This window comes from Stylophora pistillata, chromosome 4 (assembly GCF_964205215.1).
Source record: "Stylophora pistillata chromosome 4, jaStyPist1.2, whole genome shotgun sequence".
Classification (NCBI taxonomy): domain Eukaryota; kingdom Metazoa; phylum Cnidaria; class Anthozoa; order Scleractinia; family Pocilloporidae; genus Stylophora; species Stylophora pistillata.
The window spans coordinates 8,171,351-8,194,487 of NC_142522.1; the positions used below are offsets into that span (position 1 = coordinate 8,171,351).

Sequence of the window (23,137 nt, forward strand, 5' to 3'; positions counted from 1 at the left end):
CCGAGAGTTTCAAAGCGGCTTGAAGAAAACCGCCGCGCTGTCCAAAGATCGTGAACTACGCTCCAAACTAAGTAGTTTCGAAGAACTAGTGCACCATATTCAAGACACAAGTAAAACGAAAAATGAAATCACTGTTATCTCAAAGGAAGTAAATGATACATTACGATTATCTAACGAATGGATAGAGCTTTTATTGGACCCAACTGAAAATCAGCATGCTACACAAAAGCTAGCCTTCTTGCTGGATACATGGAAGTCTGTTCATGCCGCAGCGCTAAACGAAATAAAGAAGTCTCAAGTGGACAATGGCTCTGTATTCTCTCAAAAATCTCGTCATTCACGAAGGTCTAGCGTAACGAGCGGAAGTTCATGCAGAGACGCACTGATAAACGTAAGAGCGAAAAGAGTGGCCTTGGAAGAGAAATTGAAGTTTTCAACAGTCATCGCAGAGCAGGAGAAAAAATTGGAACAGCTTAAGCTTCAAGAGAAACAAGGAGAAGTCTGAGTACAAGAAGCTGTGTATCAAGAGGCTCTGGAAGAAGACGACAAAGAGGACGACTTTCCATCCCCCTTGCTGCCAACCAGACAGTACGATCCTATCAACGCCATCTTGAGTGACAACGCTGAATAGCTAACTTCAACACCAGAAGCTGACCCTTCAGTATCAAAGAATTCCCAATTAGTTCCGACTGTGAGGGCTTCTTCAATGTTTACGTCATCACCTAAGTTCGCCGTCTCTACATCATTAACTTCTCAGCCCGCTGTCCGTTCAGAGTCACAGACTTCAGCAGCTCCTTCAAGCAAGAAACCTGAAGACACTATCTATTTCAGTACACACGCTAGTTCTAGCTCTGGAACACAGGCTCCTTTAACCTGCACAAGGTCTTTTACCACCAACACAGTTTTCTCGAACACACATGCTAGTTTTAGTATGGGAACATGGGTTCCCCCAGCTTCTACGATATCCTTTTCAGACAGCCCAGTTCGTACTACCACTAACAAAAGGGTTAGCTTTGGATCAAACGTGCCATCTATTTACGCCACGCCCTGTACACACAGGCCAGGACCCAACCCATCAGGAGGCTTTTGTGGAAATTCCCCGGCTTTCATCCCGTTACCCGATCTGGTCCACACCGTTCCATCGCAAGATTACTTGCTAGGTTTCAGTGACAAGCTAGCCAAAATGACACAGCTACATCGTCTGCCCCAAGCTAAACCAGAGGTCTTTAAGGAAACGAACAAGATCAAACAAAATTCTTTCTGTGGGAGAACGCCATAGATAGTTTGATCGATTCAGTACCCGTCACAGCCACACAGAAACTGCACTTGCTGTACCAATATTTGGATGGAAGAGCCAAAAGAGTTGTCGAACAACTCCAGTACCTTATACAAGACCCAGACAACGCATACAAGCAAGCACCTATAATTCTCAAGGAACGCTTTGGTCATCCTGCGATTATCAGGAACAGCTTTGAGAAATAACTAGCAAACTGGCCGAAGATTCCTTCTAATGATGCGTCTGCATTAGAAGAGTTTAGTGACTTTCTATACCAAGTCCAGATTACAATTCAGCACGTGAGCGGTCTAGGAGTTCTCAATTACCCATCGCAGATCCAAAACTTCGTTGACAAACTTCCTGGTTGGTTCAAGAACAAGTGGTCAGACAAAGTGCTGAAACTGCAAAAAAGCAATGTAAAGATGCTTTTCCCTCCTTTAAAGATTTTGTACATGAAGTTCGCTATCATGCGGAACGGATAAACATACCTCAGACCGCTCTCACTTCAGGAACAAGTGGCTCAACACAGTCAAACCGCGCTAAGAGTTTCAACCGCGCACCCTGTAAACGATCTGCAAACAGCGCCTTAATCAGCACTCCTGGCACAGAACACTACGTCGAAGTGTCCCCGCAAGTCGACCTAAATCAGGCGTCGAGTGATCTTACAACTGAAGCTCAACAACGAGACCCTACCAACTATCCGGAGCTTAATGCCTATTGCTTCTATCACAAGATGAAATCTCATGCTATGAGTAACTGTGAGCAGTTTCAGAGGCTAAGCTATGAACAACGCAAAGATTTCTTGTTGAAGAACAGAATCTGCCTAAAATGTGTTAGTTCTAACGAACATGTCGCAAAAGACTGCAAAAGAGACAAGTTGGAATGCAAGATTTGTAAACAGAAGCATGCCACTATACTGCACGACCAAACTAGACACAAGAAGAAAGATACCCGTCAGGCCAACTCCGCCTGTTCCCAAGTTTGCGGACAAGGACACCCGTTAAGATCCTGTGCTCGAATAGTCCTGATCGAAGTCTTCCACCAAGACAGTCCCTCAGTAAAGGTACCCACCTACGCAGTGCTGGACGACGAGTCAATTGATGTCTTTGTCACCGATTCACTTCTCGAAAAGCTTAAGGTTGAAGGCCATGAAGTGAACCTCGAAATCGATACTATTACAGGTGTGAACAGCGTCCGCACTAAGAAAGTTAATGGTCTACGAATACAAGACACGGAAAACCGTCACAAGGCCACTAAGATCCCATTTGCTTATTCACAAGAAAGTATTCCAGCTAGTCAAAGAGATATTGCGACACCTCAAATAGCCAGATCATGGAATCATTTGGAAGAGATCGCCCCTCACATTCATCACCGTCCCAATGTGGAGATAGCTTATTAATTGGCCGCAACATTCCGTCAGCATTTAAACCACTGCGCATCATTCATGGCAGCGAAAATGAACCGTGGGCCAAGGAAATAAGTTTGGCTGGACCATCATTGGTCCTGTTTGTGTTGACAAAGAAAAGGAAAGGTTAGACTGTCTTTCAGTTAACCGCATCACAGTGCAAAGTGAGTATCCTCGGAATGTTTTCACCATACCAACCAGTAACAGGTGCAAAGCAGACTCCGTAGTGTCCTTCGCCACGAGACAGTACCTCAAAGACGTTACTTCTCCTCAGCAAGTAAGAGAGATGATGCAATTGGATTACAGCGAACTCTATCATGCTCGAAACATTCAAGGCACTGAGAGAGGCGAATCCGTAGAAAACAAACGCTTTCATCAAATCCTCACCGCTAATTTTACATTAAAACGAATTGGGAAACTGGGAGATGCCCTTACCCTTCAAAACGGATACTGTAACCCTGCCAAATAATCGTGACTAGTGTTTGAAGAGACTGCTAGGAATCAAGAGAAAGTTCTTAAGAAATAGAGAACTAGAGAGTCATTACACCGAGTTTATGCAAAACCTCTTCGACAAGAAACACGCCAGTCCCGTCCCATTAGAGGAACTCAAGACCGAGGCAGGCAAAGTCTGGTATCTCCCACATTTTGATATATATCAGCCAAAGAAACCTGATCAGATTCGCATGGTTTTCGATTGCAGTGTTGTCTTCAATAACCAGTCTCTCAATAAACTCCTCCTACAAGGACCAGATATGATAAACGCACTAATCGGCGTACTCTATCGATTTCGGAAAGAAGAGATAACAGTAACATGCGACTTCGAAAAGATGTTCCATAGCTTCCACGTAAACCCCGAACACAAAGACTACTTGAGGTTCTTGTGGTTCAGAGATAACAACCTGGACGGCCAAATCATCGACTGTCACATGAATGTCCACTTATTTGCGGCTGTCTCTTCGCTAGGCGTTGCCAACTTTGGTCTGAGAATGACAGCTGAAGCTGGTCGACAACAGTTTGGTCCCTATGCGGCGAACTTCCTACTAGATGAATTCTACGTAGACGATGGTTGAAAGTCATTCGACACACACCTCAAAACGCCGTCAAGGTTATCAAGAAAAGTCAAGCCATGTGTGCATCCGCCAATCTGCGCTTACATAAGTTCGCCAGTAACAGTAAAACAGTGTTGGAGGCCTTACCAGTCGAAGATCGCTCGAAAGACCTCAAGGATCTAGATCTCCGGCACGACGTTCTACTCGTCCTACGCTCGCTAGGTACCTATTGGTGCATAGAGTCTGACACTATTGCTTTCTGTATCCAGCTTAAAGACAAGCCCCTCACTCGTCGAGGGATTTTGTCAACCGTAAATTCAGTGTACGATCCATTGGGCATTGTGGCTCCAGTGATCTTACTGGGAAAACAGTTGCTCCAAGAACTGTGTCGAGACGGCGTCGATTGGGACGATCCTATACCGGACCACGTTTATTCACGATGGGAAAAATGGAGATCAGAATTACACCTCTTAGAGAATATCAAGTTACCAAGACGTGTCAAACCCCGCGATTTTGGTGAACCGGTTAGCACACAGCTACATAGTTTCTCTGACGCCAGTGATGTAGGTTTAGGCCAAGTTACCTACTTGCGCCTCGTAAACAACGCGAACCAAGTACATGTCAGCCTACTTATGGGAAAGAGCAGAGTGGCTCCGCTAAAGTAAATTTCTATTCCGCGTCGTGAACTCACAGCAGCCGTGGTTTCAGTCAACGTGGTGTCAATGCTTAGCAGAGAATTGATTACATTTACGTAGTGAAGGTGTTTCATTCTGACTCCTCCGTCGTTTTGGGTTATATACGCAACGAAGCAAGACGCTATTACACGTATGTCTCAAACCGCATGCAACAAATCCACGACAAGTCGGATCCGACACAATGGCTTCATGTCTCCGGCTCCGACAATCCTGCTGATATTGCCTCAAGAGGCATTACTGCCAAACAACTCGCAGAAAATAAACTGTGGTTCAAAGGTCCCGACTTCTTCTGGAGGAATCATGTGTCAGTGGTGAACCATGACCCCGTTCCTATTTTAAATCCTGAGGATCCCGAAGTAAAGAAAAGCAAAGTGACAACTCTCATCGTTAACCATGAAGTTACAAGCAGTACAATAAGCGCCCAGTTGCTGGCCCACCAGTGGTGGAAGAAATGCTTTTAGCCGAAGAAGTTATCTTGAAGTCATTGCAGTTACGTCACTTCGTCAAAGAGATCCTGGTTGTCCAAAAGCTCAGTGAGAATGATCACATGTTCCAAGACCGCAACAGCGCCCACATCAGAAATGAAAAGTTGAAACAGACATGCTCACTTTTCAGACTCGACCCCTTTTTAGACCATAAAGGGATACTAAGAGAAGGTGGTAGACTCAAGAAAGCCACCTTAGCCTTTGAAGTCAAACATCCAATTATCATCCCGAAAAAGAGTCATATCACAGAGCTCCTTATCAGACACTACCACAGCAAAGTTCAACACCACCAGGGCCGAGGAATGACTCACAATGCTCTTCGCCAAAGCGGTTACTGGATAATCGATGGTCGTTCTTCTATCGCCTATAATACACTTCAGAAGTGTATTTTTTACCGCAAGTTGCGGGGATCTGCCCAAATCCAAACGAGGGCAAACTTACCTGAAGAGCGGATTACTCCTGCCCCACCTTTTTCGTATACCGGCATGGACGTCTTCGGCCCTTGGTATGTTAAGGAAGGTCGAAAAGAGCTAAAGCGTTAGGGTATAATCTTCACATGATTATCATCTCGAGCTATCCATTTGGAAACGTTAAACACAATGGAAACAGATTCATTTATCAACGCTCTTAGACGATTCGTCAATCGAAGAGGCAAAGTTCGGGAACTGAGATGCGACAGAGGAACAAATTTTGTGGGAGGCAAAAACGAGCTTAGTGCTGCTTTGAGAGAAATCAATACAGATTCGATTAAGAATTTTCTCCTTACAAAAGATCGTGATCTGATCGAATTCAATATGAATGTACCATCTGCCTCCCATGTGGGCGGCGTATGGGAGAGACTTATTCGCACCGTACGTGCAGTTCTCATAAGTCTTTCGCAAGACCACGCTCAGCAATTAGATGACGAAGCTCTACGAACTCTGTTCATTGAAGCAGAAAACATCGAAAACAGTCGTCCACTTACGATCAACAGTTTATCAGATCCAGACGGGCCTGAACCAATCACACCGAGCCATCTGCTTACTCTTAAGGCTAAAGTCGTATTACCACCCCCGGCAACTTTTCGAGTCCCGATCTATATTCAGGAAAGCGGTGGCGCAGGATACAGTACCTGTCGGATCAGTTTTGGCGTCGCTGGCAACGAGAGTATTGCTTGCTGCTACAAAAACGCCAGAAATGGAATGAAACCAAACCCAACAGTCAAGCTGGTGATATTGTCCTCATCCGTGACGAAATTTCTCCCAGAAACCGGTGGCCACTTGCAAAGATTACAGAAGTTTTTCCCAGCGATGATGGTCTGGTCCGAAAAGTCCGTCTGCTTGTTACTCAATCTGGTACCAGAAAGCTTTTTGAAAGGCATATACACAAGCTCATCCTGATTTATCGACCAAGCGAATAAAGAAGCGCAAAACACTTTGGCCGGAGTACGACCCCGTCAGGGAGCCTTATCTGAACGAAACTTTTGAATCTTAGAACACTTAAATTTTGTTTTGTTGCTCATTGTAATTTCATACCTCTTACAATGTATGGGGAAGCCATGTAACGCCTTCTCAGCTTTAGTTTTGTTACGTCAAGCTTATCAAATCAGTTTTTACAAATGACTGTAATTCCTAAATTATGGGGTAATAAAGTTGTTGCTGTTGTTGTTGTTGTTTTTGTTGTCACGTGATCTCTTTATACGCGTATTTTGGATTCGCACGTGGACTCTGAACCGCTTTAGGACCGTGATAAAAATCTTTATGTAGCTAGAATTAAAGGAGGAACACGCTCGTGTTTTGTGTTGGAACCTAACAGTCTTTGACGGTCAGTATGGTTGAATTTCGATCGAACTGTTGTTAATCTTTAGTTCGTGTTTATCAAGTGATCATCTATCAAGCCTTAAATAAACGGACCAGCCTGATTTTGTTAGACTTGTGGTTGCATCACTACAGTTTTCTCGCGTCCTTTTATTAATCAGTAAAGGCGGCCGCTACAGTGGTCGATTGCCTTTCAAGAATAAAGATTCGTGCAAACAGTCAACCTTGGTTTGTCATTTCGATCAGTAAAATCCTCAACACCTCGTTAACCGCGTTTTGGAGCGACACGCCCTTGAACTAGCCCTTTTTACAGTTCCCGGCGCCATATTGGATGTGTAACCGCGCAAACATGATAGCGAAGTTAGTGTTGAGTCGCGTTGCGAGTTCTAGAGAGAGTTTAGTGAAATGTGGTGGTGCTCTGTCCTTTTCATCGGGATATTTTGACAATGAACGATACTTTCCCTACGCAGGATATTCCTCCTTCTTCTTCGAAAAGAAGAGGAACACACTGCCGCTTTTTGGTTGTGCTAATTAACAATTATTCCACGAGCGCGCGTTGGATATGAGATGAAAGATAGCCAAAGAGGCGCGTAGCGCCGAGTTGGCTATAATCATCTCATATCCAACAAGCGCGAGTGGAATAATTGTTTTAATAAAAACGTTGAATTAAATTATTAAATTTTATTATATTTTTAGCTCCCTTTTAATTTTAAGCTGACACGTACGCTTACCATATTTGTAGATTATGGTATATTGGCTGATATACCATAATGGCTAAGCCAATTAAAAAGTCTTGAATTGCATTATCCAATTATCTAGTTTTTAATAATAGCTATTATGACACAGCAGGCAATCCAACAGGTCTGCATTTCTTCTTGTTTCCGAATGACGTCCAGCAGCGAATCAGATGGTGCAATCTCCTGAAGCGCCAGCATGGAAAGGACGGATTCTTCATCTCAAAATCAACTTTTTTTAGCTCAGAACATTTCAAAACAGAAGACATGCGAAAAAAACGTGGGCAGGTCGCTGGAAATTGGTGAAAGGTCTATAATGTTTGTACGGTTGTTTTGTTGCTTGGATACCGGAAGAAAATGCTGCTTTGATTTTCGGTATTGACATTTATATTTCTTTTTGCACTGTGGTCTTATACGATATCTGTGAACTGAATGTAAAATTATAATGTAAAATTAAAATGTAAAATTAAAAATTTATAAAATGATGAGTTGTATTGTTATATGTATGGGCAGAACCATCTCGATTTAACTAGTTAGTACTGGAAAAACCATGGAAAATGCCTGCTTAAAGGTCCCAGTAGCAACTGTGACAACTCAAGAAGAGTCATTTGAAGTTGAACAGGAATTATTTCACCAAGAAGTTGAAGCAGCTGTGTCAACTGTCAATGCTGCTTCATCTTCTCCAGCCTTGTAACAATCAGATGTCCATAAGCTGCAACGGGAAATGGAGCTACTGTAAGTACAATTAGCTGACTTGAAAGAAAAACTAAGTGAAGTTGAAAATGAGAGGGATATTTTATTGGCGTGCCAGTTTTCAATTGACAAAATTAGTGATGATGAGTCTGCGGTTCTATTTTATACTGGATTCCCAAACTATGGAGCACTCATAAGCTTCTATAGTTCTATTGAACCAATGCTGGCACGTATGCAGTACTGGAAAGGAGAGAAATTGTCGAAAGAGAGTCAGCCATACTAATCAGATGATAACAGAAATAAGCTGGGGCCTTCAAGAAACTGTCACTCTTGGATGAATTTTTGCTGATACGACTAAAGGCTGGGTTATTTGTACAAGATCTTGCTGATAGATTTGGGATCAGCACAAACCTGGTGTCCAGAATCTGCATTACATGGATTAATCTCCTCTATGTGGAACTAAAAGAACCTTTCCCATTTCCAGCACAAGAACTCATTCACAAGAATATGCTGCAAGAGTTTGCTCAATATGCAACAACTAGGATTGTGTTAGACTGTACAGAACTGTTTATTTTTTTTTCTGTGAATAATAATGTTAATTACTGTCAATGGCCTCTTCGAAATGTCATGTTTGGATAATAGAATTTTGAAGCTCCTTCTCATAAAGACATAGTTTAACTCGCAGTTTATTGTCATGCCAATCACTTCCCTTATTTACACAATGTACAATGGTACTTATCTTGATTTCACAAGCCCAGCATCATCTTTTTTCCCTGAGTGCTAACAACATTAATATTAACATTTCTTAATGTAAGGAAAGATTACACCTAAATCCATTTGAGCATTAAATTTGAGCTGGTGAAGGTGAAGCAGCATTGACAGTTGACACAGGTGCTTTCACTTCTTGGTGAAGTCATTCCTGTTCAACTTCAAATGACTCTCCTTGAGTTGTGACAGTTGATACTGGAACCCTTCTAGCAGGCATTTTCCATAGTTTTTTCGGTATTGACCAGTTAAATCGAGATGGTTCGGCCCGTATATATAATAATTAAACTCATCATTTTATAAATTTATAATTTTACATTTTAATTTTACATTACAATTTTATAATTTTACATTCAGTTCACAAATATCGTATAAGACCACAGTGCACAAAGAAATATAAATGTCACCTTTTTAATAAGGAGAAAAAAGTCCCAGCATAAACACTTCAATACCGAAAATCAAAGCAGCATTTTCTTTCGGTATCCAAGCAACAAAACAACCGTACAAACATTATAAACCTTTCACCAAGTTCCAGCGACCTGCCCACGTTTTTTCTCATGTCTTCTTTTTTGAAACGTTCTGAGCACAAAAAATTTGATTTTGTGATGAAGAATCCGTCCTTTCCATGCTGGCGCTTCAGGAGATTGCACCATCTGATTCACTGCTGGACGTCATTCGGAGACGAGAAGAAATGCAGACCTGTTGGATTGCCTGCTGTGTCATAATAGCTATTAGCACAACCAAAAAGTGGCACAGTGTCTTCCTTTTTTTTTGAAGAAAAAGAAGGAGGAATATCCTGTGTAGGGAAAGTATCGTTCATTGTCGAAATATCTCGATGAAAAGGACAGAGCACCACCACATTTCACTAAACTCTCTCTAGAACTCGCAACGCGACTCAACACAAGCCTCGCTATCATGTTTGCGCGGTTACACATTCAATAGGGACCTTAAGCATCGATGACTTTGGGTGTCACGGACGTTCGCCGGAAGTGATTTTTCAGCTGTCGTTAGCCGTTGCTATGGATACACCGTCCGTCCGTGATGAAAGGTCACGTCGACAACGCAGGATCACTTAGTTTGACGTCCTGGAGAAAACGTAGAAATACAGGTGGATTTGAGATTAAAATTGCCGTACTTCGAAGATGATTTGATGTCATTCACTCCGATAACCACATTAAATTTTCTCGGCTGTTGTACTTGTAGTCATGTCAAGCTTGCAAGTTTCCGGTGAAGGAGGAAATTACGCTGGTCGAAGCAGATCCTCGAGGTTAGTTGTCATGCAGCTTAATTTTGTTTTGGACGAAAATCTCTGAAGTCCTACAAGTAGCTTAGCGTAATGCGTACTTTGAGAAAAAAATTCTTAACCTTAGGTTAAAGTTAACTTCACTACAACAGATAAATATCAAAAGTCGTCCGTTAGTTTTGTGCAACAAGCAGTCGGCAGTTCCTATTTTGTTTATCTTTTTTGTCCGGCCCGGCTCAAAGTGCGACATCTAGCTATACGAATGTACACACTTTTTTCTCTAGCAATCTTTCTGAAAGGACTATCTGAGATTGACGGAAATTAAAGAATATAGGTAGCCGTGATACCGCCCAAACTGGTTTGAAAATAAAATGTGTGTTGCAGCTATTAAACTTACTCTTACACGTAAAGCATATTATTTAAGCTTAAGTAATAGAGCACTTTTTCCGTGTTTATATAGCCTCATCTAAACACGAGGTTGGTTGGGAGAATTCAAGACAGTTTCCAACTGTCTTGAATTCTGTCTACCAGTCAGCCATTTGTTGGCTGACTGGTAGAATTCATATTAATTACTTTACTGACGTACTACTATCCTCTGTATAGAACATTTAAATTAGCCTAAAATCGCTGGGAAACGAAGGATTTTCAGCTTGGGAATGAAAAATATAAATTTTTACCAAAAATAGGGTGTACGCTCGAAAACTGGAAGTAATGTATAATTGGGGGGACTTAGATTTACATATGCTACAGAGAAGTTTAACACTGCATTTTTTAATCATATCAGATCAACTGGGCATGATGTTCATGTAAGCTAACTGGATACTTGTATAAGTTATCTTTTAAAGGCTGAAATTTCTTGCATTGTTTAAAACAGTGGTAAAATGGAATGGAGTGAACAGAAAGACATTCTCCTGTGCCATGAAGTCTTGCAGGCTGAGCCATACAGGGCTAAAGAGAAGACTGTGGGCAGAGCACAGGCATGGGAGAAAATTGCCAACATTCTCAACAAAAGAGCAGAGTTTAAAGTTAACAAGAGGTCTGTAAGAGATCATTATATGGTCCTGGTGGAAAAATTAAAAAATAAAAGACTTCACAATAGTTAAAAGCCAGTGGCATCAGTCCCGAGCCAACCAAGTTGGACAGACTACTCAAAGAAATCATAGAGAGAGCTGAGGCCTGTGATCAGTCAAGAGACGAGGAGGATGAAAACACAAGAGAGAAATAACAGAAAGAACAAGAGCAAGCTAAAGATATCAGGCTCAAAGCCATGGAGTCATTGAGTGAAACAAAGAAATAGTCACTTTCAGATGGGGATGGTGAAAATCAAAACAAGGCCAAAAGAGGCAATCCAATGGAACTGCAATAGTGGCCTATTTGAGGGAGCAGGCAACTGAAGACAACAGGCTAAAAGAGAGAGATATAGAAATAAGATCTGTGCAGTTGGAGAAAAAGACTGAGAGGCAGCAATTGCTTGACTAGCAGCATAACAGCCTGATGCAACTGCTGTTACAACAGCAGCAGCAGCAACAACAACAGTTGCAGTAACAACAACAGCAGCAGTTGCTACAAATGCAAACCTACATGGCTCAACAGCAACAACAGCAGTATAAAATGCTTATGCCAATATTAGAAAAGAAAAATTGAAAAAAGAAGAGCACTCTCCTATCCACGAAAATTTGAAATAAGCACCCTGCCCCCTTCCCTGGCCCAGATTTGAACATTAATACTTGCTTTCAATTCAGCTTGTGAACATGTTTAAAGTGAACTGAAAAGGATCCCTCTTGAATAAGCACCCTACTGTTTTAACTCAAAATTTGAATAAGTACCCTGGACACCACTTATTTGAAGATTTACAATATTATACCATGAAACATATATTTCATGCCTTTATTTTTTGTAATATTGTTGGATATCTTTTGAGCTACTCTTTTAAAACATTTTTTTTAAACTATGATTGTATCGGCCCCAACCAAAGCAACAGACCGGTACATATTAACTTCATTGATCAAAAGAATCACCATCTACTTCAGTTGGAGTCTGTTAGTGTGATGAAATTGACTGCTTACATATTTTGTATGCTTAACATATTTTTTATTCCTTGTGATGTCTTCTTGCTTTCTGTATTACATTTTATATAATTTGTTGATGACACAATTTATTCACACCAGCATATACATTGTAATTACTTATCCTCAAAAGGTATATTACTGATGAGAAATTAATGCCATGTATAGAACTTTAAAATTTACATGACTTGCTATAATATAAAACTGGGCACATTACTTTGAAACAAGATTTTGATTAAAAACTCTATGAACTTTGCCATACAGTGTAATGAGCATTTATAACACAAGCCCTTATTTTTATTTTGGTACAGAAGATTAAGTGATTAGACAACCAGAGTCCCCACAGTTATCATGTTATTTTTAAAAACTTGTAAGTACATAAAAAGCAAATTGATATTAGTTTTTTATTTGTCTGTCCTGTTATTAGCAATTACTTTCGTCCAAATCTGTGGATCATGTCACCCAAACGACATGGGTATGCAAATCTTTTAAGCAACAGTCCCTCTAGGCGGTTGGCCTTAATTCGTTGGTGGCAGCACAGACTCGCAGATAATCCAAGGGCATCAGCAAGTCTAACAATGTCCATTTTTCTTACTCGAAACTCCTGAAAACACTCTGCTTCGTCCATAGAATCGAGATCAACACGATCGTAGTCGGCGTGAGGAAATGATGGATTTTTAGAGAAACTAGCGTCATACAATAACAAAAATTCTTCTTCGGAAATAAAATGATGACTCCATGCTAGAGAAAACATTTCTCGAGCTTCCTTTAAACTGGACATCGTCAAGATCGAGAGCACGCCAAGGATGTGTTTACATTTTCACGGTCGACCGACAACGTCTGTAAATTAGCGTAATTGTTTTGCTTGACGCAGTCATGTCACGAACTCTGTTGGCGACAACGTCGTTCCCAGGTTCCCCCTCCTGCAAACGATCGAACGTCCGTGACACCCAAAGTCATCGATGCTTAAGGTCCCCACTATGGCGCCGGGAACTGTAAAAAAGGCTTAGATTTTGGTCGCCGCAAACGCTACAAGTTATCTTCACCTTATTAGAAAATATATATATATATATCTCATTACACGTTTTTTTGTGTAGTAGCACTGAGTATTTTTACGAGTTGTACCGTATTTTGACGAGCCCGTAGAGTGAGCCAAAATACAAATAACGAGTAAAAATACTCAGCTATACCACACAACAAAACGTCTAATAAGTTATTTATTATCCAACACTCCAAACTGTTATTTCAGTGCGGACGAATTTCGCGGATATTTCATTTCTTCACGGGAGTGCGTGACAGAAGTATGCGAAGCGGAAAGGAATTGGCGCGCTGTCGTGTTGACGTGTCAATTTTCTTGAATAATAAATGAAGAAATTTCCTGGTTGTCTAACTGTTTTCCTTCGTTCGATTCATCTATTAAACTTGAAACTATATTTGCCAGCCATTCCGACTCTTCGTCGTCGGAAATATTTTCAAATTGTCCGCCATTTTTTTTTCATAACTTCGCTTGGGCGATGCGAGAAAATCTGTTTAACTGGTTCTCTGGAGTACGAATAATAAATCGGCATTATCCCTTACTTTTGTAATATCTCACCTGGTTATACGGCGAGTTATACATGGAAGGGATTTCAATCAAGGTAACGGCGTAACAATAACGTTAACATAAGATTGTGATGTAAGATCCAACAAGGTCTCTTCCATTCCGAGATGTATTTGAAACACCATGATCGGATCAAGAATTTTTACAATCACGCATGATTTACAAAGACAATTGAACTCATTCCATGCGGAAAAAGCTGTTGATGAAATCTGGTGGGCCCTTACTTACATTTTCATCGCATTCTTCGTAATTTTCTTGCCGGATTTCATTCCTTCAACCTTCTAATCCTCTTAGACATATCATGGAATTCAGCTTTTGCAACGAGCTAAAGTTACTTCTGGATTCGGCGTCAAGGCCTAATGATCTCTCCATTTATTTAGAAACCACATGGAAATAAACGTTCGTTTCGCCACACGCAGAGAGGCTTTAGCAAAAAAATGAACGCAATCGGCGGAATATGAGATTCCGCCGCAACTAGATGCGTTGGGATGTTATTCGCTGACATGCTGGAGTATACAACTGAAAAACATCGCAACAATGCGAATGTAGTATTCCCAACGAAGATGTGGTCTGTTTATGCCGAGAAAATGTCGAAGAATAAACAGAACCCGAGAGAGAACCGAGGAAAGCTATAATCTCGGCAAATTTGCGGTATCCAAAACACAGCAGAATGATTAACGGGAGAAAACTCGCAGGCGTCTTCATTCGTAGAGAGAAGGTTGGGAGGTTCCATAAAATACGTCGTCAATATCCGAGATGTAAATTTCAGCAAGGTTTGCTCACGTTGTGGCTCACGAGATCGAACACTCAGCGGGGCGATACTGGGATGTTGATTGCTGTTACTAGGGACTTAAAGCAGTCAGGACGACAACAGCGAAGAAGACATCGATTTAAAATGAATTGAAAGTTATACTCAGAATTTTGCGAATGGCTGGATGACGTGGATGTGTTTAACGTTCCTTACGGCGTCACATCTCAACTCCAGCATAACGTACGTGAGATAATTTTAACATGAATAACTTGCTGTAGGAGTTTTCGTTCCAAGACCATGTAAATGTTGGTGATTTCACTTTGTTTGGCAGAGGGTAGCTAAGAAATGTTCAAAGTTTTATCAAAATGTACGTGCTGAGCTATCGCTGACACTTCGTCACTGCCTTTCTCGTCGTGGTTAGCTTGAAGTCCCCATTTTCAAAGACCTTGCGGATAGCTAGCGAGCAATGAAAAAACCTTCTCGCTCTTCAGTTTACAATGTATCGTTCTGGTTCCTAAAAACGGTCGGAAACCTAAGTACTGCAGACATAGCCCTAAACCTTCTGGTAGTTGCTCTCTTATAACTATCATTTGAGCAAGTTAATGTGTTTAAAATTGAAGTTATCCTTGTTATGTACTTACGTTTCGAATCTTAGTTGCGTCGCCTCAATGGTAAGCTCGTGATGGAGCCTTCTTCGAGAGTATACGAATGCAAAGCTGAAATTCTGTCAGTGAACTTTCTGGTGGACAAAAATACAATATTACAATACAAAAAGCGAGACTTTCTTCGATGCAGCCTATGGCGTGTGATCCCCTTCAAAATTAATCTTTAAATGCCACTGTCGTTTCATTTGCGAACTTCAAATTGTTGTCCACAAATTCGGTTTTATGCCCCAAATTGTGACGTGCAAATTCGGTGTTAATCTTTAGATTCCATTTTCATTTCATGTGCGAACTTCATATTGTTGCCCACAAATTCGGTTTTGTGCTCTAAATTGTGACGTACAAATTCGGTGCTCAATTCCAATTCTGTTATCAAATTCTGAACGCTTGTCTTTTGTCATTTACCTTGCACACTTCAAATTGTTGTCTACAAATTCGGTTTTGTGCACTCAACTGTGAGGAACAAATTCTGTCTGCATGCAAATTGTGATCTATAAATTCGGTGTTGCAAATCCCGTTCCCCGGTGTCTCGTATCCAGTCTCACACTTGGGCCATACTAGGCTTGGTTACTGAGTTTCCCGCCAGAAACAGACAGAGATCAAAATGGCGGATGAAAGATATTGTGAAGTAGTGGAACTCCTAAGAAGAGCAGAGTCGCTACCCTCTCCTAACCCTACTAACAACCAACAAGCAACTACTGCGATAGTGGAACCAAGCGGAGCAAGCAGACCAAGTACAAACCAAGGCGGGGCGTCTGAAGGCGGAATGGGAATGCGTTCTGTAGCCAATTTTCGATCACTGTTTGCACCATATAACTCACCAATGTCCACCTCGCGGCCTCCCCCTGCCAAACGGCAAAGAAATGAAAGTGGTAGATCCTCATGGATTCCTCCTCGAGAGACATGGACACACGAATTTATGTGTCTCGCTGACAAAGACACAAACGAAATTCCTTCACGGGCTAACAAATTCGACCTACAAGAAAATGGGCTTGGAAGGAAGAGGGTTGTTTTCAACAGGGATGATGATCCTGTTCAATTTAATAATAAACTGTTGGAGTCCTATCCAAAGCTTAAGGACGCCGGTGGATATGAGTTTTTAAGAAGTGGACCAGCACCAAAAAAGTTGATGGTTATCGCACCGCCTCCCCGAGGTTACGATGTCAAATTCTTACGCGATGACGCCGGTGTAGGCCAAGCTGTATTATATATTCGACCCTTACAGAGATCACTTAGTAGTGAAAAAACAGGAGGGCAGGGCCAGGAGGTAGGTCTTATTCACAAAAAAAAATTCACTTTTCTCCTGATTATTAATGACTTTTTTGGGGGGCCGATAACAAAGCGGTGTTTTCCAGATTTACATACGGGGGCGATCGATGACTATGTAACAGGCGAGGGGCGGCTTCTTTATGAAACATTTCCTTTTGCCATAAAAATAAATATCATATCCCATATATATATATTTTTTTTAAATCAAAATGACGAAAGCAAAATTTACAATAGTAAGGATGCCCAAGCTTCTTCAGTGGTGGATGGGGCAAGGGTATATCTTTGGGTTGAACATGTTATGGGGAAGGAAGAGGTATAATTTTCATATAACTAAAAACCCGGCTTGTGCTTGGCTTATACATAGGAGTATGGGGGGACCGGGGGAGAGAGTGATTTGATGGCACTGGATTATTTTCTAAATACCACTTCCAAGTCCAGTTTATATTGTTATTTTTGATTTGTTCATATTATCTTCAGATGGCCTGTCAAGTGCAATGTATACATTGCAAGGTTTGGAAACATATTTCGATATAAAGGAGCATCTGGAATCCTGTGGTAACCAAGAACAAAGGTAGGCTTTGATAATAAAAATATGTTCATCTCCCAATTTCTTTAGTATTCCAAACAGATTCATATGGAACTCAACTGTGCGATATTATCCAACTTGGCCAGTGAATGCATTTAGGGTTTTTTGTTTATTCTCTGTGAGTCGTGTAACTATGTAACATCATCCATATTTAGGTGTTGAAATATTAAGAATCTCATTGTTGTGGAGTATATACAAGCCCATATATTCAAAATGTGATTTTTGACCTCTCTCCCCTCTCTTCCTAAAAGCCCTAATATGCCTGGGCTCTTAACTGCTTAATTAACTTTATTAACTTTTAATACTAGTAAGATGTCTGGTGAAGCATATACAGTCACACTAGCCCAACTCCCAAGTACATCCAGTAGTAGTGGGGCATGTGGGTCTTCTGTTGATCACTCTGGCCTGCCCTCAATTAAATCCATTGGTAGCAGGGCATCTGTGTTATTGCATGAAATTTGCCCAAGTGCCAGCTCTTCAGAAATACAACTGGCCCTCAATGCCTCAGGAGGGAGTGTTGATGAAGCAGCACAGAGACTTTTGGGTGAGGAATTATATTATGAGCAACTTTAAACATTAACTTTAACCCTACATGTACCTCCAACTTCCTGCCTACCATATAAAACCACCCACAGGAATGCTGGTGTTCAATCAAGTGGCGCCATGGCAGTCTATATCAACAAAAAAACCTCTCTTCTTTTTTTGTTTTATTTTTTTCAGGGATCCCAGAAACGATCTCAATTGACAGTGATGAGGATTTGTTAGAATCAGTGTATGGTCCAGATGTCCCCAGTTCACCTGCAGCTGCCTTAATGCATTATAGGAATTAACACGGTGACAGTAACAAGCCATCTCAGTTGTTTAGAGTGAGTTGACTAGACGGAGAAAAAGATCTCAGGAGAGAGATTTTTGGGTTGTACAAAAACCCCAAAATGGTCATGAGTGCAACTCCAAGAGTGCGATTTGATGGAGAAGATGCTGTTGGGGAGGGCCCAGTCCGAGAATTTCTGACACTGGCAATCAAAGTTGCTGAAGAAGGGTTGCCATCCAGCAGTGCAGGCAAACCTATTACATTCTTTGAAGGTGAACCTGACCATCGCATTCCAGTTCATGACAGTGCATTAAGGTTGACAGGATCCTTCAAAGCAGTGGGGCGAATTATTGGACATTCTGTGTTACAGGGTGGACCTGGCCTAACTGGGCTTTCTCCAGCCATCAAACATTTCTTATCACATGCACCAGATAATAAAGAACCACACCCCCTTACCTTTGAAGATATCCCTGACACTGATCTGAGAAGCCTGGTCACAGAAGTAAGTTTAAAGCAAAAAAAAAACAAAAACAAAAATATGATTTAAATGAGATGCCACGAAATTGCTTGTTGTCTAGTACTAATGTGGTCAAAATTAATATCAGGCCCCACTTTTTATTTTGTTCTACAGCTGGAGGCGTTGGAGGCAAAAGAGCAGCCTAATCATAGCTTGAGAGAGGCCAAACAGCCTTATATGTTTGAGGCTGGGCTTGATCCAGACCTGTTACCCAACAACACCCATCTTGTTGCTGAAGGGCTTATGCTCTACAATGTCATTGATAGGCGTCGCCTTCAGCTTGAAGACATAAAGTCAGGTACTCTGCACATGCATCCATTTTGTCTCTTTTTTAAGCTATTTGCTATTTCAAAACATGTTTTGCTTTGTCCTTCACCTTTGGTCTAGGTATGGAAGAAGTATCTCTTCATGCATTCCTAAAGATATGCCCTGCTGCTATCGAAGTAGTATTTCCAGTTGAGAGCAATAGGAAAATCACTGCCAAAGACGTGAAAGAATCACTTGTATTTGAAGGGAAAGAAGAAAGCCAACCAAATGAAAAAGCAGCGGTGTATTTCTTGGCATACATAGATGAAATGGATCTCAGAGATCATGGTAAGGTCTAGAAGGCATACAAGGGCAGTGGGCTAACCTGTCTACTTTCCTACAGATGGACATTTTTGTTAGATGAGTATATCATGGCATTTATTACACCGCAAAGAGTATTTGACTTTTCAAATTTCTTCTTTTCTAGGCAATGTTCAGATGACAGATTTGATGTCTTTCTGGTCTGGCGCTCCAGTACTGGCTTTACCAGATGGTGACCTGAAAGCAAAGTTAGATGGTGGAGCACATGACCTCCCATTATCTGAGACCTGCTTTAGAACCATTATACTACCAACAAAACATGCATCTTATGAAAAGTTTAAGGCTAATATGGATATAGCACTAAAGTTTGGGTCAAAAGGCTTTAGCTTCAGTTAGGTTGACTACAGGACTTCGGGTCTAAACTAAGAATGCGAGCTAGGGTTGTCTGCCAACCCAAGGACAGCATCTCAGGGCACGAGACCTCGAACAAAGGAGATAAAGGAAATGTGTCATGGGCAAGTCATCTATGATAGGCCTCATTTTACTTAGATCCTGATGAGGTCAATCAGAGAGCACTGTTTGACAATGGACTCTGAACCAGTCAGTACAGACAACTTACCTAAGGGGTCTTTCCTTCTTCACTCAATCCGCGGTTTATGACTATATGCCCAAGTTCCCCAAGGATGATTGTACCAGTCTATCATTAAAGATGCTTTTTTTTTTTTAGGGAAATGGCTCCAAAAATTTGATCACAAACTTACTACTTAAAGATTCACCATATGATCATTTAACTATTTTTTTTTAATCAGTTACCATGGCAATGAAATATGGGGTTTCTGTTTTAACTTAAGGTTCTGTTTGATCTAGACTTTCTTTTCAAAGCTAGAGCCATTCAAAGCCAAGTTGTAGACAACTTCACGAAGGCCTCCTTCCTTTAGTAGATAAGATTTAAAGTTTGTTTGCCTGTTATCTTTACATTTCAAGTCCTAAGTTGTGTCATGAATGAAGACAGTTGATACCTCAATCATTGGCACTTAAGTGCCCTTTGTTTTTTTAGCCTTGGTATGTAATAGCGTTGATAACTACAGGTAATTGCTGGTAGATAATATTGTCTGCTGTAATTAGTAATCAGGACCCTAAGGGTGCGTCCCCTTGGGATTATCCAAAAAGAGATCATTCATCCAAGATCACTTGGATCACAGCACATCAAAGGAACAAAGAAATCCTTTCCCAGAGTGGATTCATCGGTTCTTTTGATGCAAAGTGATCTAAGTTATCTTGGATGAATGATCCTTTTTCAGATCACCCCAAAGTAATGCACCCTAAGTTGATAGTTCACCAGCTTCATCATGCTGTAATCAAGTAACACCACAACTTTATTTCTCATGTTAATTGTTATCCATATGTTGAAATTTCACTAGGTCCAAATGAAACATTAAAAAGAACTGTTTGGTTTCAATTTATTATTATTGATTAAGAATGCAGTGAAGGGCATTCACATATAAATCAACACCATGCTCATCGGAGTCCTGTAGAGGATCAACAGTTTGATTGAGGACCTGAAGACGCTCTGAATCAATAACATTGGCTGGCACAGCTGGCACTTCAGTAGGCTCAACAGAATCATGCTGTCCATGCCACAATGAAGATGGGGTAGGACCATCCCAGTCTACTCCATAAAGGGCTAGGTCCTCTCTGGGCTAAATTTAAAGTAGAAAGACAATGTTTCAAGAGTGCTACAGTACATGATTGTTGGCTAAACAGCTCATGTTGATTTCTTGTACATCTGCATCAGTTTTCTGTTTTTGAGACCATTCCTAAATCTAGAAGAGCTACCATTAATATTAAACATAGAATATAGAAGCTAGTTTCTTTTTACAGAAATAAAAGTTCTTAAAATTCAACTGTCCAGATTTGGGCACTGGCCAGAAATGGGAAAACTGACTGTATCATAACCTATGGCCATGAACTGTGTTCAAACACAAGGAGACATATAAGGCAGAAAAAGAAGAATGATCTCATTATTACTTTGTTCAACAGCTATATTTTGGAAGGAAGGGGGGGGGGGGAGGAAATTGGGCAGGTGATAGTGAAAATATAAGACCAATAATGATATAAAACTGCACCCCTTAACTATAATACACACACCATTGACTGTTCCACAGCTACCACTTGATTTGAGTTCCAGACATTCAGACCAGAAATCCACAATTGTTCAGGGATTTGTTATGCTCTGTGCTGATTGGAGCTCTTGCATGGGCATTAACAAATTCACTCAGATGTCTGTTGAGCCTTGGCAAATAAATGTAATGAAGTGCATATAGATGAGCTTCACTTGAAAGGTCTAGTATACCAGCATCTTCCATTGCATAAAACAATGAATAAAATAAATGTGTACAGCCAAAGTAAACATCCCGCCAAAGGCGCTCTATCCTCTGGTTGTGCATGCTCCTCCCTGTTATGTGACTACCTCTGTCAGGACCACGAAGTGGGTGATCTAACATGCACTTAGCAATGTCAACATTTTCTCCACCTTTATCGCTTCTGACTCTTGAGGGAAGGCCAAACTCCTCAACAGCATCAAGGAAACCCTTTAAAACAGTGGAAGCTCTATTGTTACTGCTAGCTTTCAGGTAAACTATCATGCGAGAGTAGCCGTCAATTCCCCCATGAATAACTATTCTCCACCTAATGAAGAAGATGATCCCAGTTATTAAAAAAGAAAGACCACTGTACAATGCATATGGGTGATTCAAATCACAGAGCGACTTGCAAGTGTTCTCACAACATGTCAACTACTGTCCCTAAATAAGCCACTCCTTGTTACCATTATTACCATGATTCTGTTTGTGTGAATGTACGTGGGCATTAAGTGAGCACTGATCTCAAGTTACTTCATGAACTGGACTGTTTGGGGTCTCACATTTTCTTTATGCGTTGAAAGACGACAGAAAGCTATTGTATTACCTGTATTTAAATTTGTTAATCTCGTTCAAAATTACTACCTGAAGGAATGAATGAATGAAGACCTTTATTTAAACTGGATAATCCCTTCAGATTACATGATATATTGTTATCATTAAGAGCCCTATAATTAATAAAAAAAACCGGAATTCTTAAAATATAGTAAATATAAGTACAGAGACTTCGTAATGACGTCGATTTAAAATTATAAAACAAATTCTTATTTTCTAAAAAAATTGTTATATACTATTGAGCCATTTTAATAAAAGTTTTTCTTGGCGGTCTCAGTTCCTAATGCACGTAAGTATATAAAATGGCTTCTTGTTGTTCTTGACATGACTCCCTTATTGAATTTAAAGTGCTAATTCTTTAAAAATTGTGGTACTCTGTATTTAAACACTTCTACACTGAACTTATAATATGGTGTTAGGCGCTCCTCTAAACTTTGAAACTTAATTTGATGAGTGGATGCACTGCTACATTTAAACTTAACTATAGTTTTCGACGCCCGCCTTTGCAATGATTCTAACCTCTCTACATCTGCTTGAACAAAACACCTTCACTCTGAATTATGCAACACCTGCGGTATTTTGGCGCAAAGCGTCTCGGGAAAGGTGACTTGTTCGGCCCATTTGGTTTACCACTGTGGGTGAGTTAGCCCACAGGTTACCCATACAAACTGTGTAATTGTTTGTATGTTTTAATTAGGATAAAATGTTAGAGGCTATCGAAAAGTCCCACGTCTGCGCGCTAAACTGAGTTGATTATTTTTTTCTTATCATCAAAATACAACAGCATGTCAATGACCCTACCCACATTCACGGACATACTCTTGATCTTATTATCACGCGTACAGCTGACAACATCATAATGGAAAAACCTCATGTTGATCGTTTCTTTTCTGACCACGGCTCCGTTCTCTACAAATTATTATCTTATAAGCCTCGACTCAATGCAAAAAAGAATTACCTACAGAAAAGTCAAATCGGTTGATGTCTCTACACTTGTGAATGAGCTGGCTGAATCGTCATTATGCAGAAATATTTCCCACATCTCTAATGTGGATATCCTTAGTGCCACTGATCTTGATAATCTTGCGGAAACCTACAACAAGATGCTTTCCCATCTCCTGGATTCGCATGCTCCACTCAAGACAAAGACTGTTGTCAGTATCAAGACCTAAAGTAGCATGGCATGATGATG

The 23,137-nt window shown here is 40.8% G+C and overlaps 4 protein-coding genes, 1 long non-coding RNA gene and 1 pseudogene across 7 annotated transcripts in view; 4 read left to right on the top strand and 2 right to left on the bottom strand.

Moving 5' to 3' along the window:
* Window positions 1–15,964, bottom strand: part of LOC148732246 (uncharacterized) — a 34,506-nt gene extending 18,542 nt beyond the window's left edge. Inside the window, exons 1-2 of one of the 2 annotated variants that reach the window (XM_088757447.1) lie at window positions 15,626–15,964; window positions 15,200–15,297 (exon numbers count right to left, since the gene is read on the bottom strand). The gene's annotated coding sequence lies outside the window, so the exon portion shown is untranslated. Of the gene's footprint in view, window positions 1–15,199 lie in introns of both variants that reach the window. The other variant, XM_088757446.1, reaches the window with a different exon arrangement.
* On the top strand, window positions 3,236–3,751 carry LOC148732247 (uncharacterized). Its single transcript, XM_088757822.1, has one exon. The coding sequence runs from the start codon at window positions 3,236–3,238 to the stop codon at window positions 3,749–3,751; it is 516 nt and encodes a 171-aa protein (XP_088613948.1).
* Window positions 3,808–5,452, top strand: LOC148732248 (uncharacterized). The gene is made up of 2 exons (XM_088757823.1): window positions 3,808–4,391; window positions 4,825–5,452. Exons 1-2 carry the CDS (start codon window positions 3,808–3,810, stop codon window positions 5,450–5,452), a joined length of 1,212 nt encoding a protein of 403 aa, XP_088613949.1.
* LOC148732249 (uncharacterized) lies at window positions 9,840–12,606 on the top strand. The gene is made up of 2 exons (XR_016000176.1): window positions 9,840–10,165; window positions 11,016–12,606. It is a non-coding gene; the product is annotated as an uncharacterized LOC148732249 (long non-coding RNA).
* Window positions 15,965–17,387: 1,423 nt separating the features above from the next.
* On the top strand, window positions 17,388–20,429 carry LOC148732250 (G2/M phase-specific E3 ubiquitin-protein ligase-like). Its single transcript, XM_088757448.1, has 5 exons — window positions 17,388–17,619; window positions 17,796–18,388; window positions 18,518–18,701; window positions 18,791–18,997; window positions 19,137–20,429. Exons 2-5 carry the CDS (start codon window positions 18,008–18,010, stop codon window positions 19,364–19,366), a joined length of 1,002 nt encoding a protein of 333 aa, XP_088613574.1. The 5' UTR covers window positions 17,388–17,619; window positions 17,796–18,007; the 3' UTR covers window positions 19,367–20,429.
* LOC148732251 (uncharacterized) lies at window positions 20,329–22,819 on the bottom strand (annotated as a pseudogene). Its single transcript, XR_016000322.1, has 3 exons — window positions 22,751–22,819; window positions 21,119–21,750; window positions 20,329–20,670 (listed from the first exon to the last, which is right to left on the bottom strand). The product of XR_016000322.1 is annotated as an uncharacterized LOC148732251 (transcript).
* Between the last annotated feature and the right edge of the window lie 318 nt (window positions 22,820–23,137).

What these genes read in the sequence shown, in the direction of transcription:
- LOC148732247 (XM_088757822.1), top strand. Translation starts at nt 3,236, where the DNA reads ATGCAAAACCTCTTCGACAAGAAACACGCCAGTCCCGTCCCATTAGAG.
- LOC148732248 (XM_088757823.1), top strand. Translation starts at nt 3,808, where the DNA reads ATGTGTGCATCCGCCAATCTGCGCTTACATAAGTTCGCCAGTAACAGT. An exon ending in AGCAGAGTGGCTCCGCTAAA is followed by an intron (nt 4,392 to 4,824) that starts GTAAATTTCTAT and finishes TTAACCATGAAG; the next exon opens with TTACAAGCAGTACAATAAGC.
- LOC148732250 (XM_088757448.1), top strand. Translation starts at nt 18,008, where the DNA reads ATGGTCATGAGTGCAACTCCAAGAGTGCGATTTGATGGAGAAGATGCT. An exon ending in TGAGAAGCCTGGTCACAGAA is followed by an intron (nt 18,389 to 18,517) that starts GTAAGTTTAAAG and finishes TTTGTTCTACAG; the next exon opens with CTGGAGGCGTTGGAGGCAAA. An exon ending in AATGGATCTCAGAGATCATG is followed by an intron (nt 18,998 to 19,136) that starts GTAAGGTCTAGA and finishes CTTCTTTTCTAG; the next exon opens with GCAATGTTCAGATGACAGAT.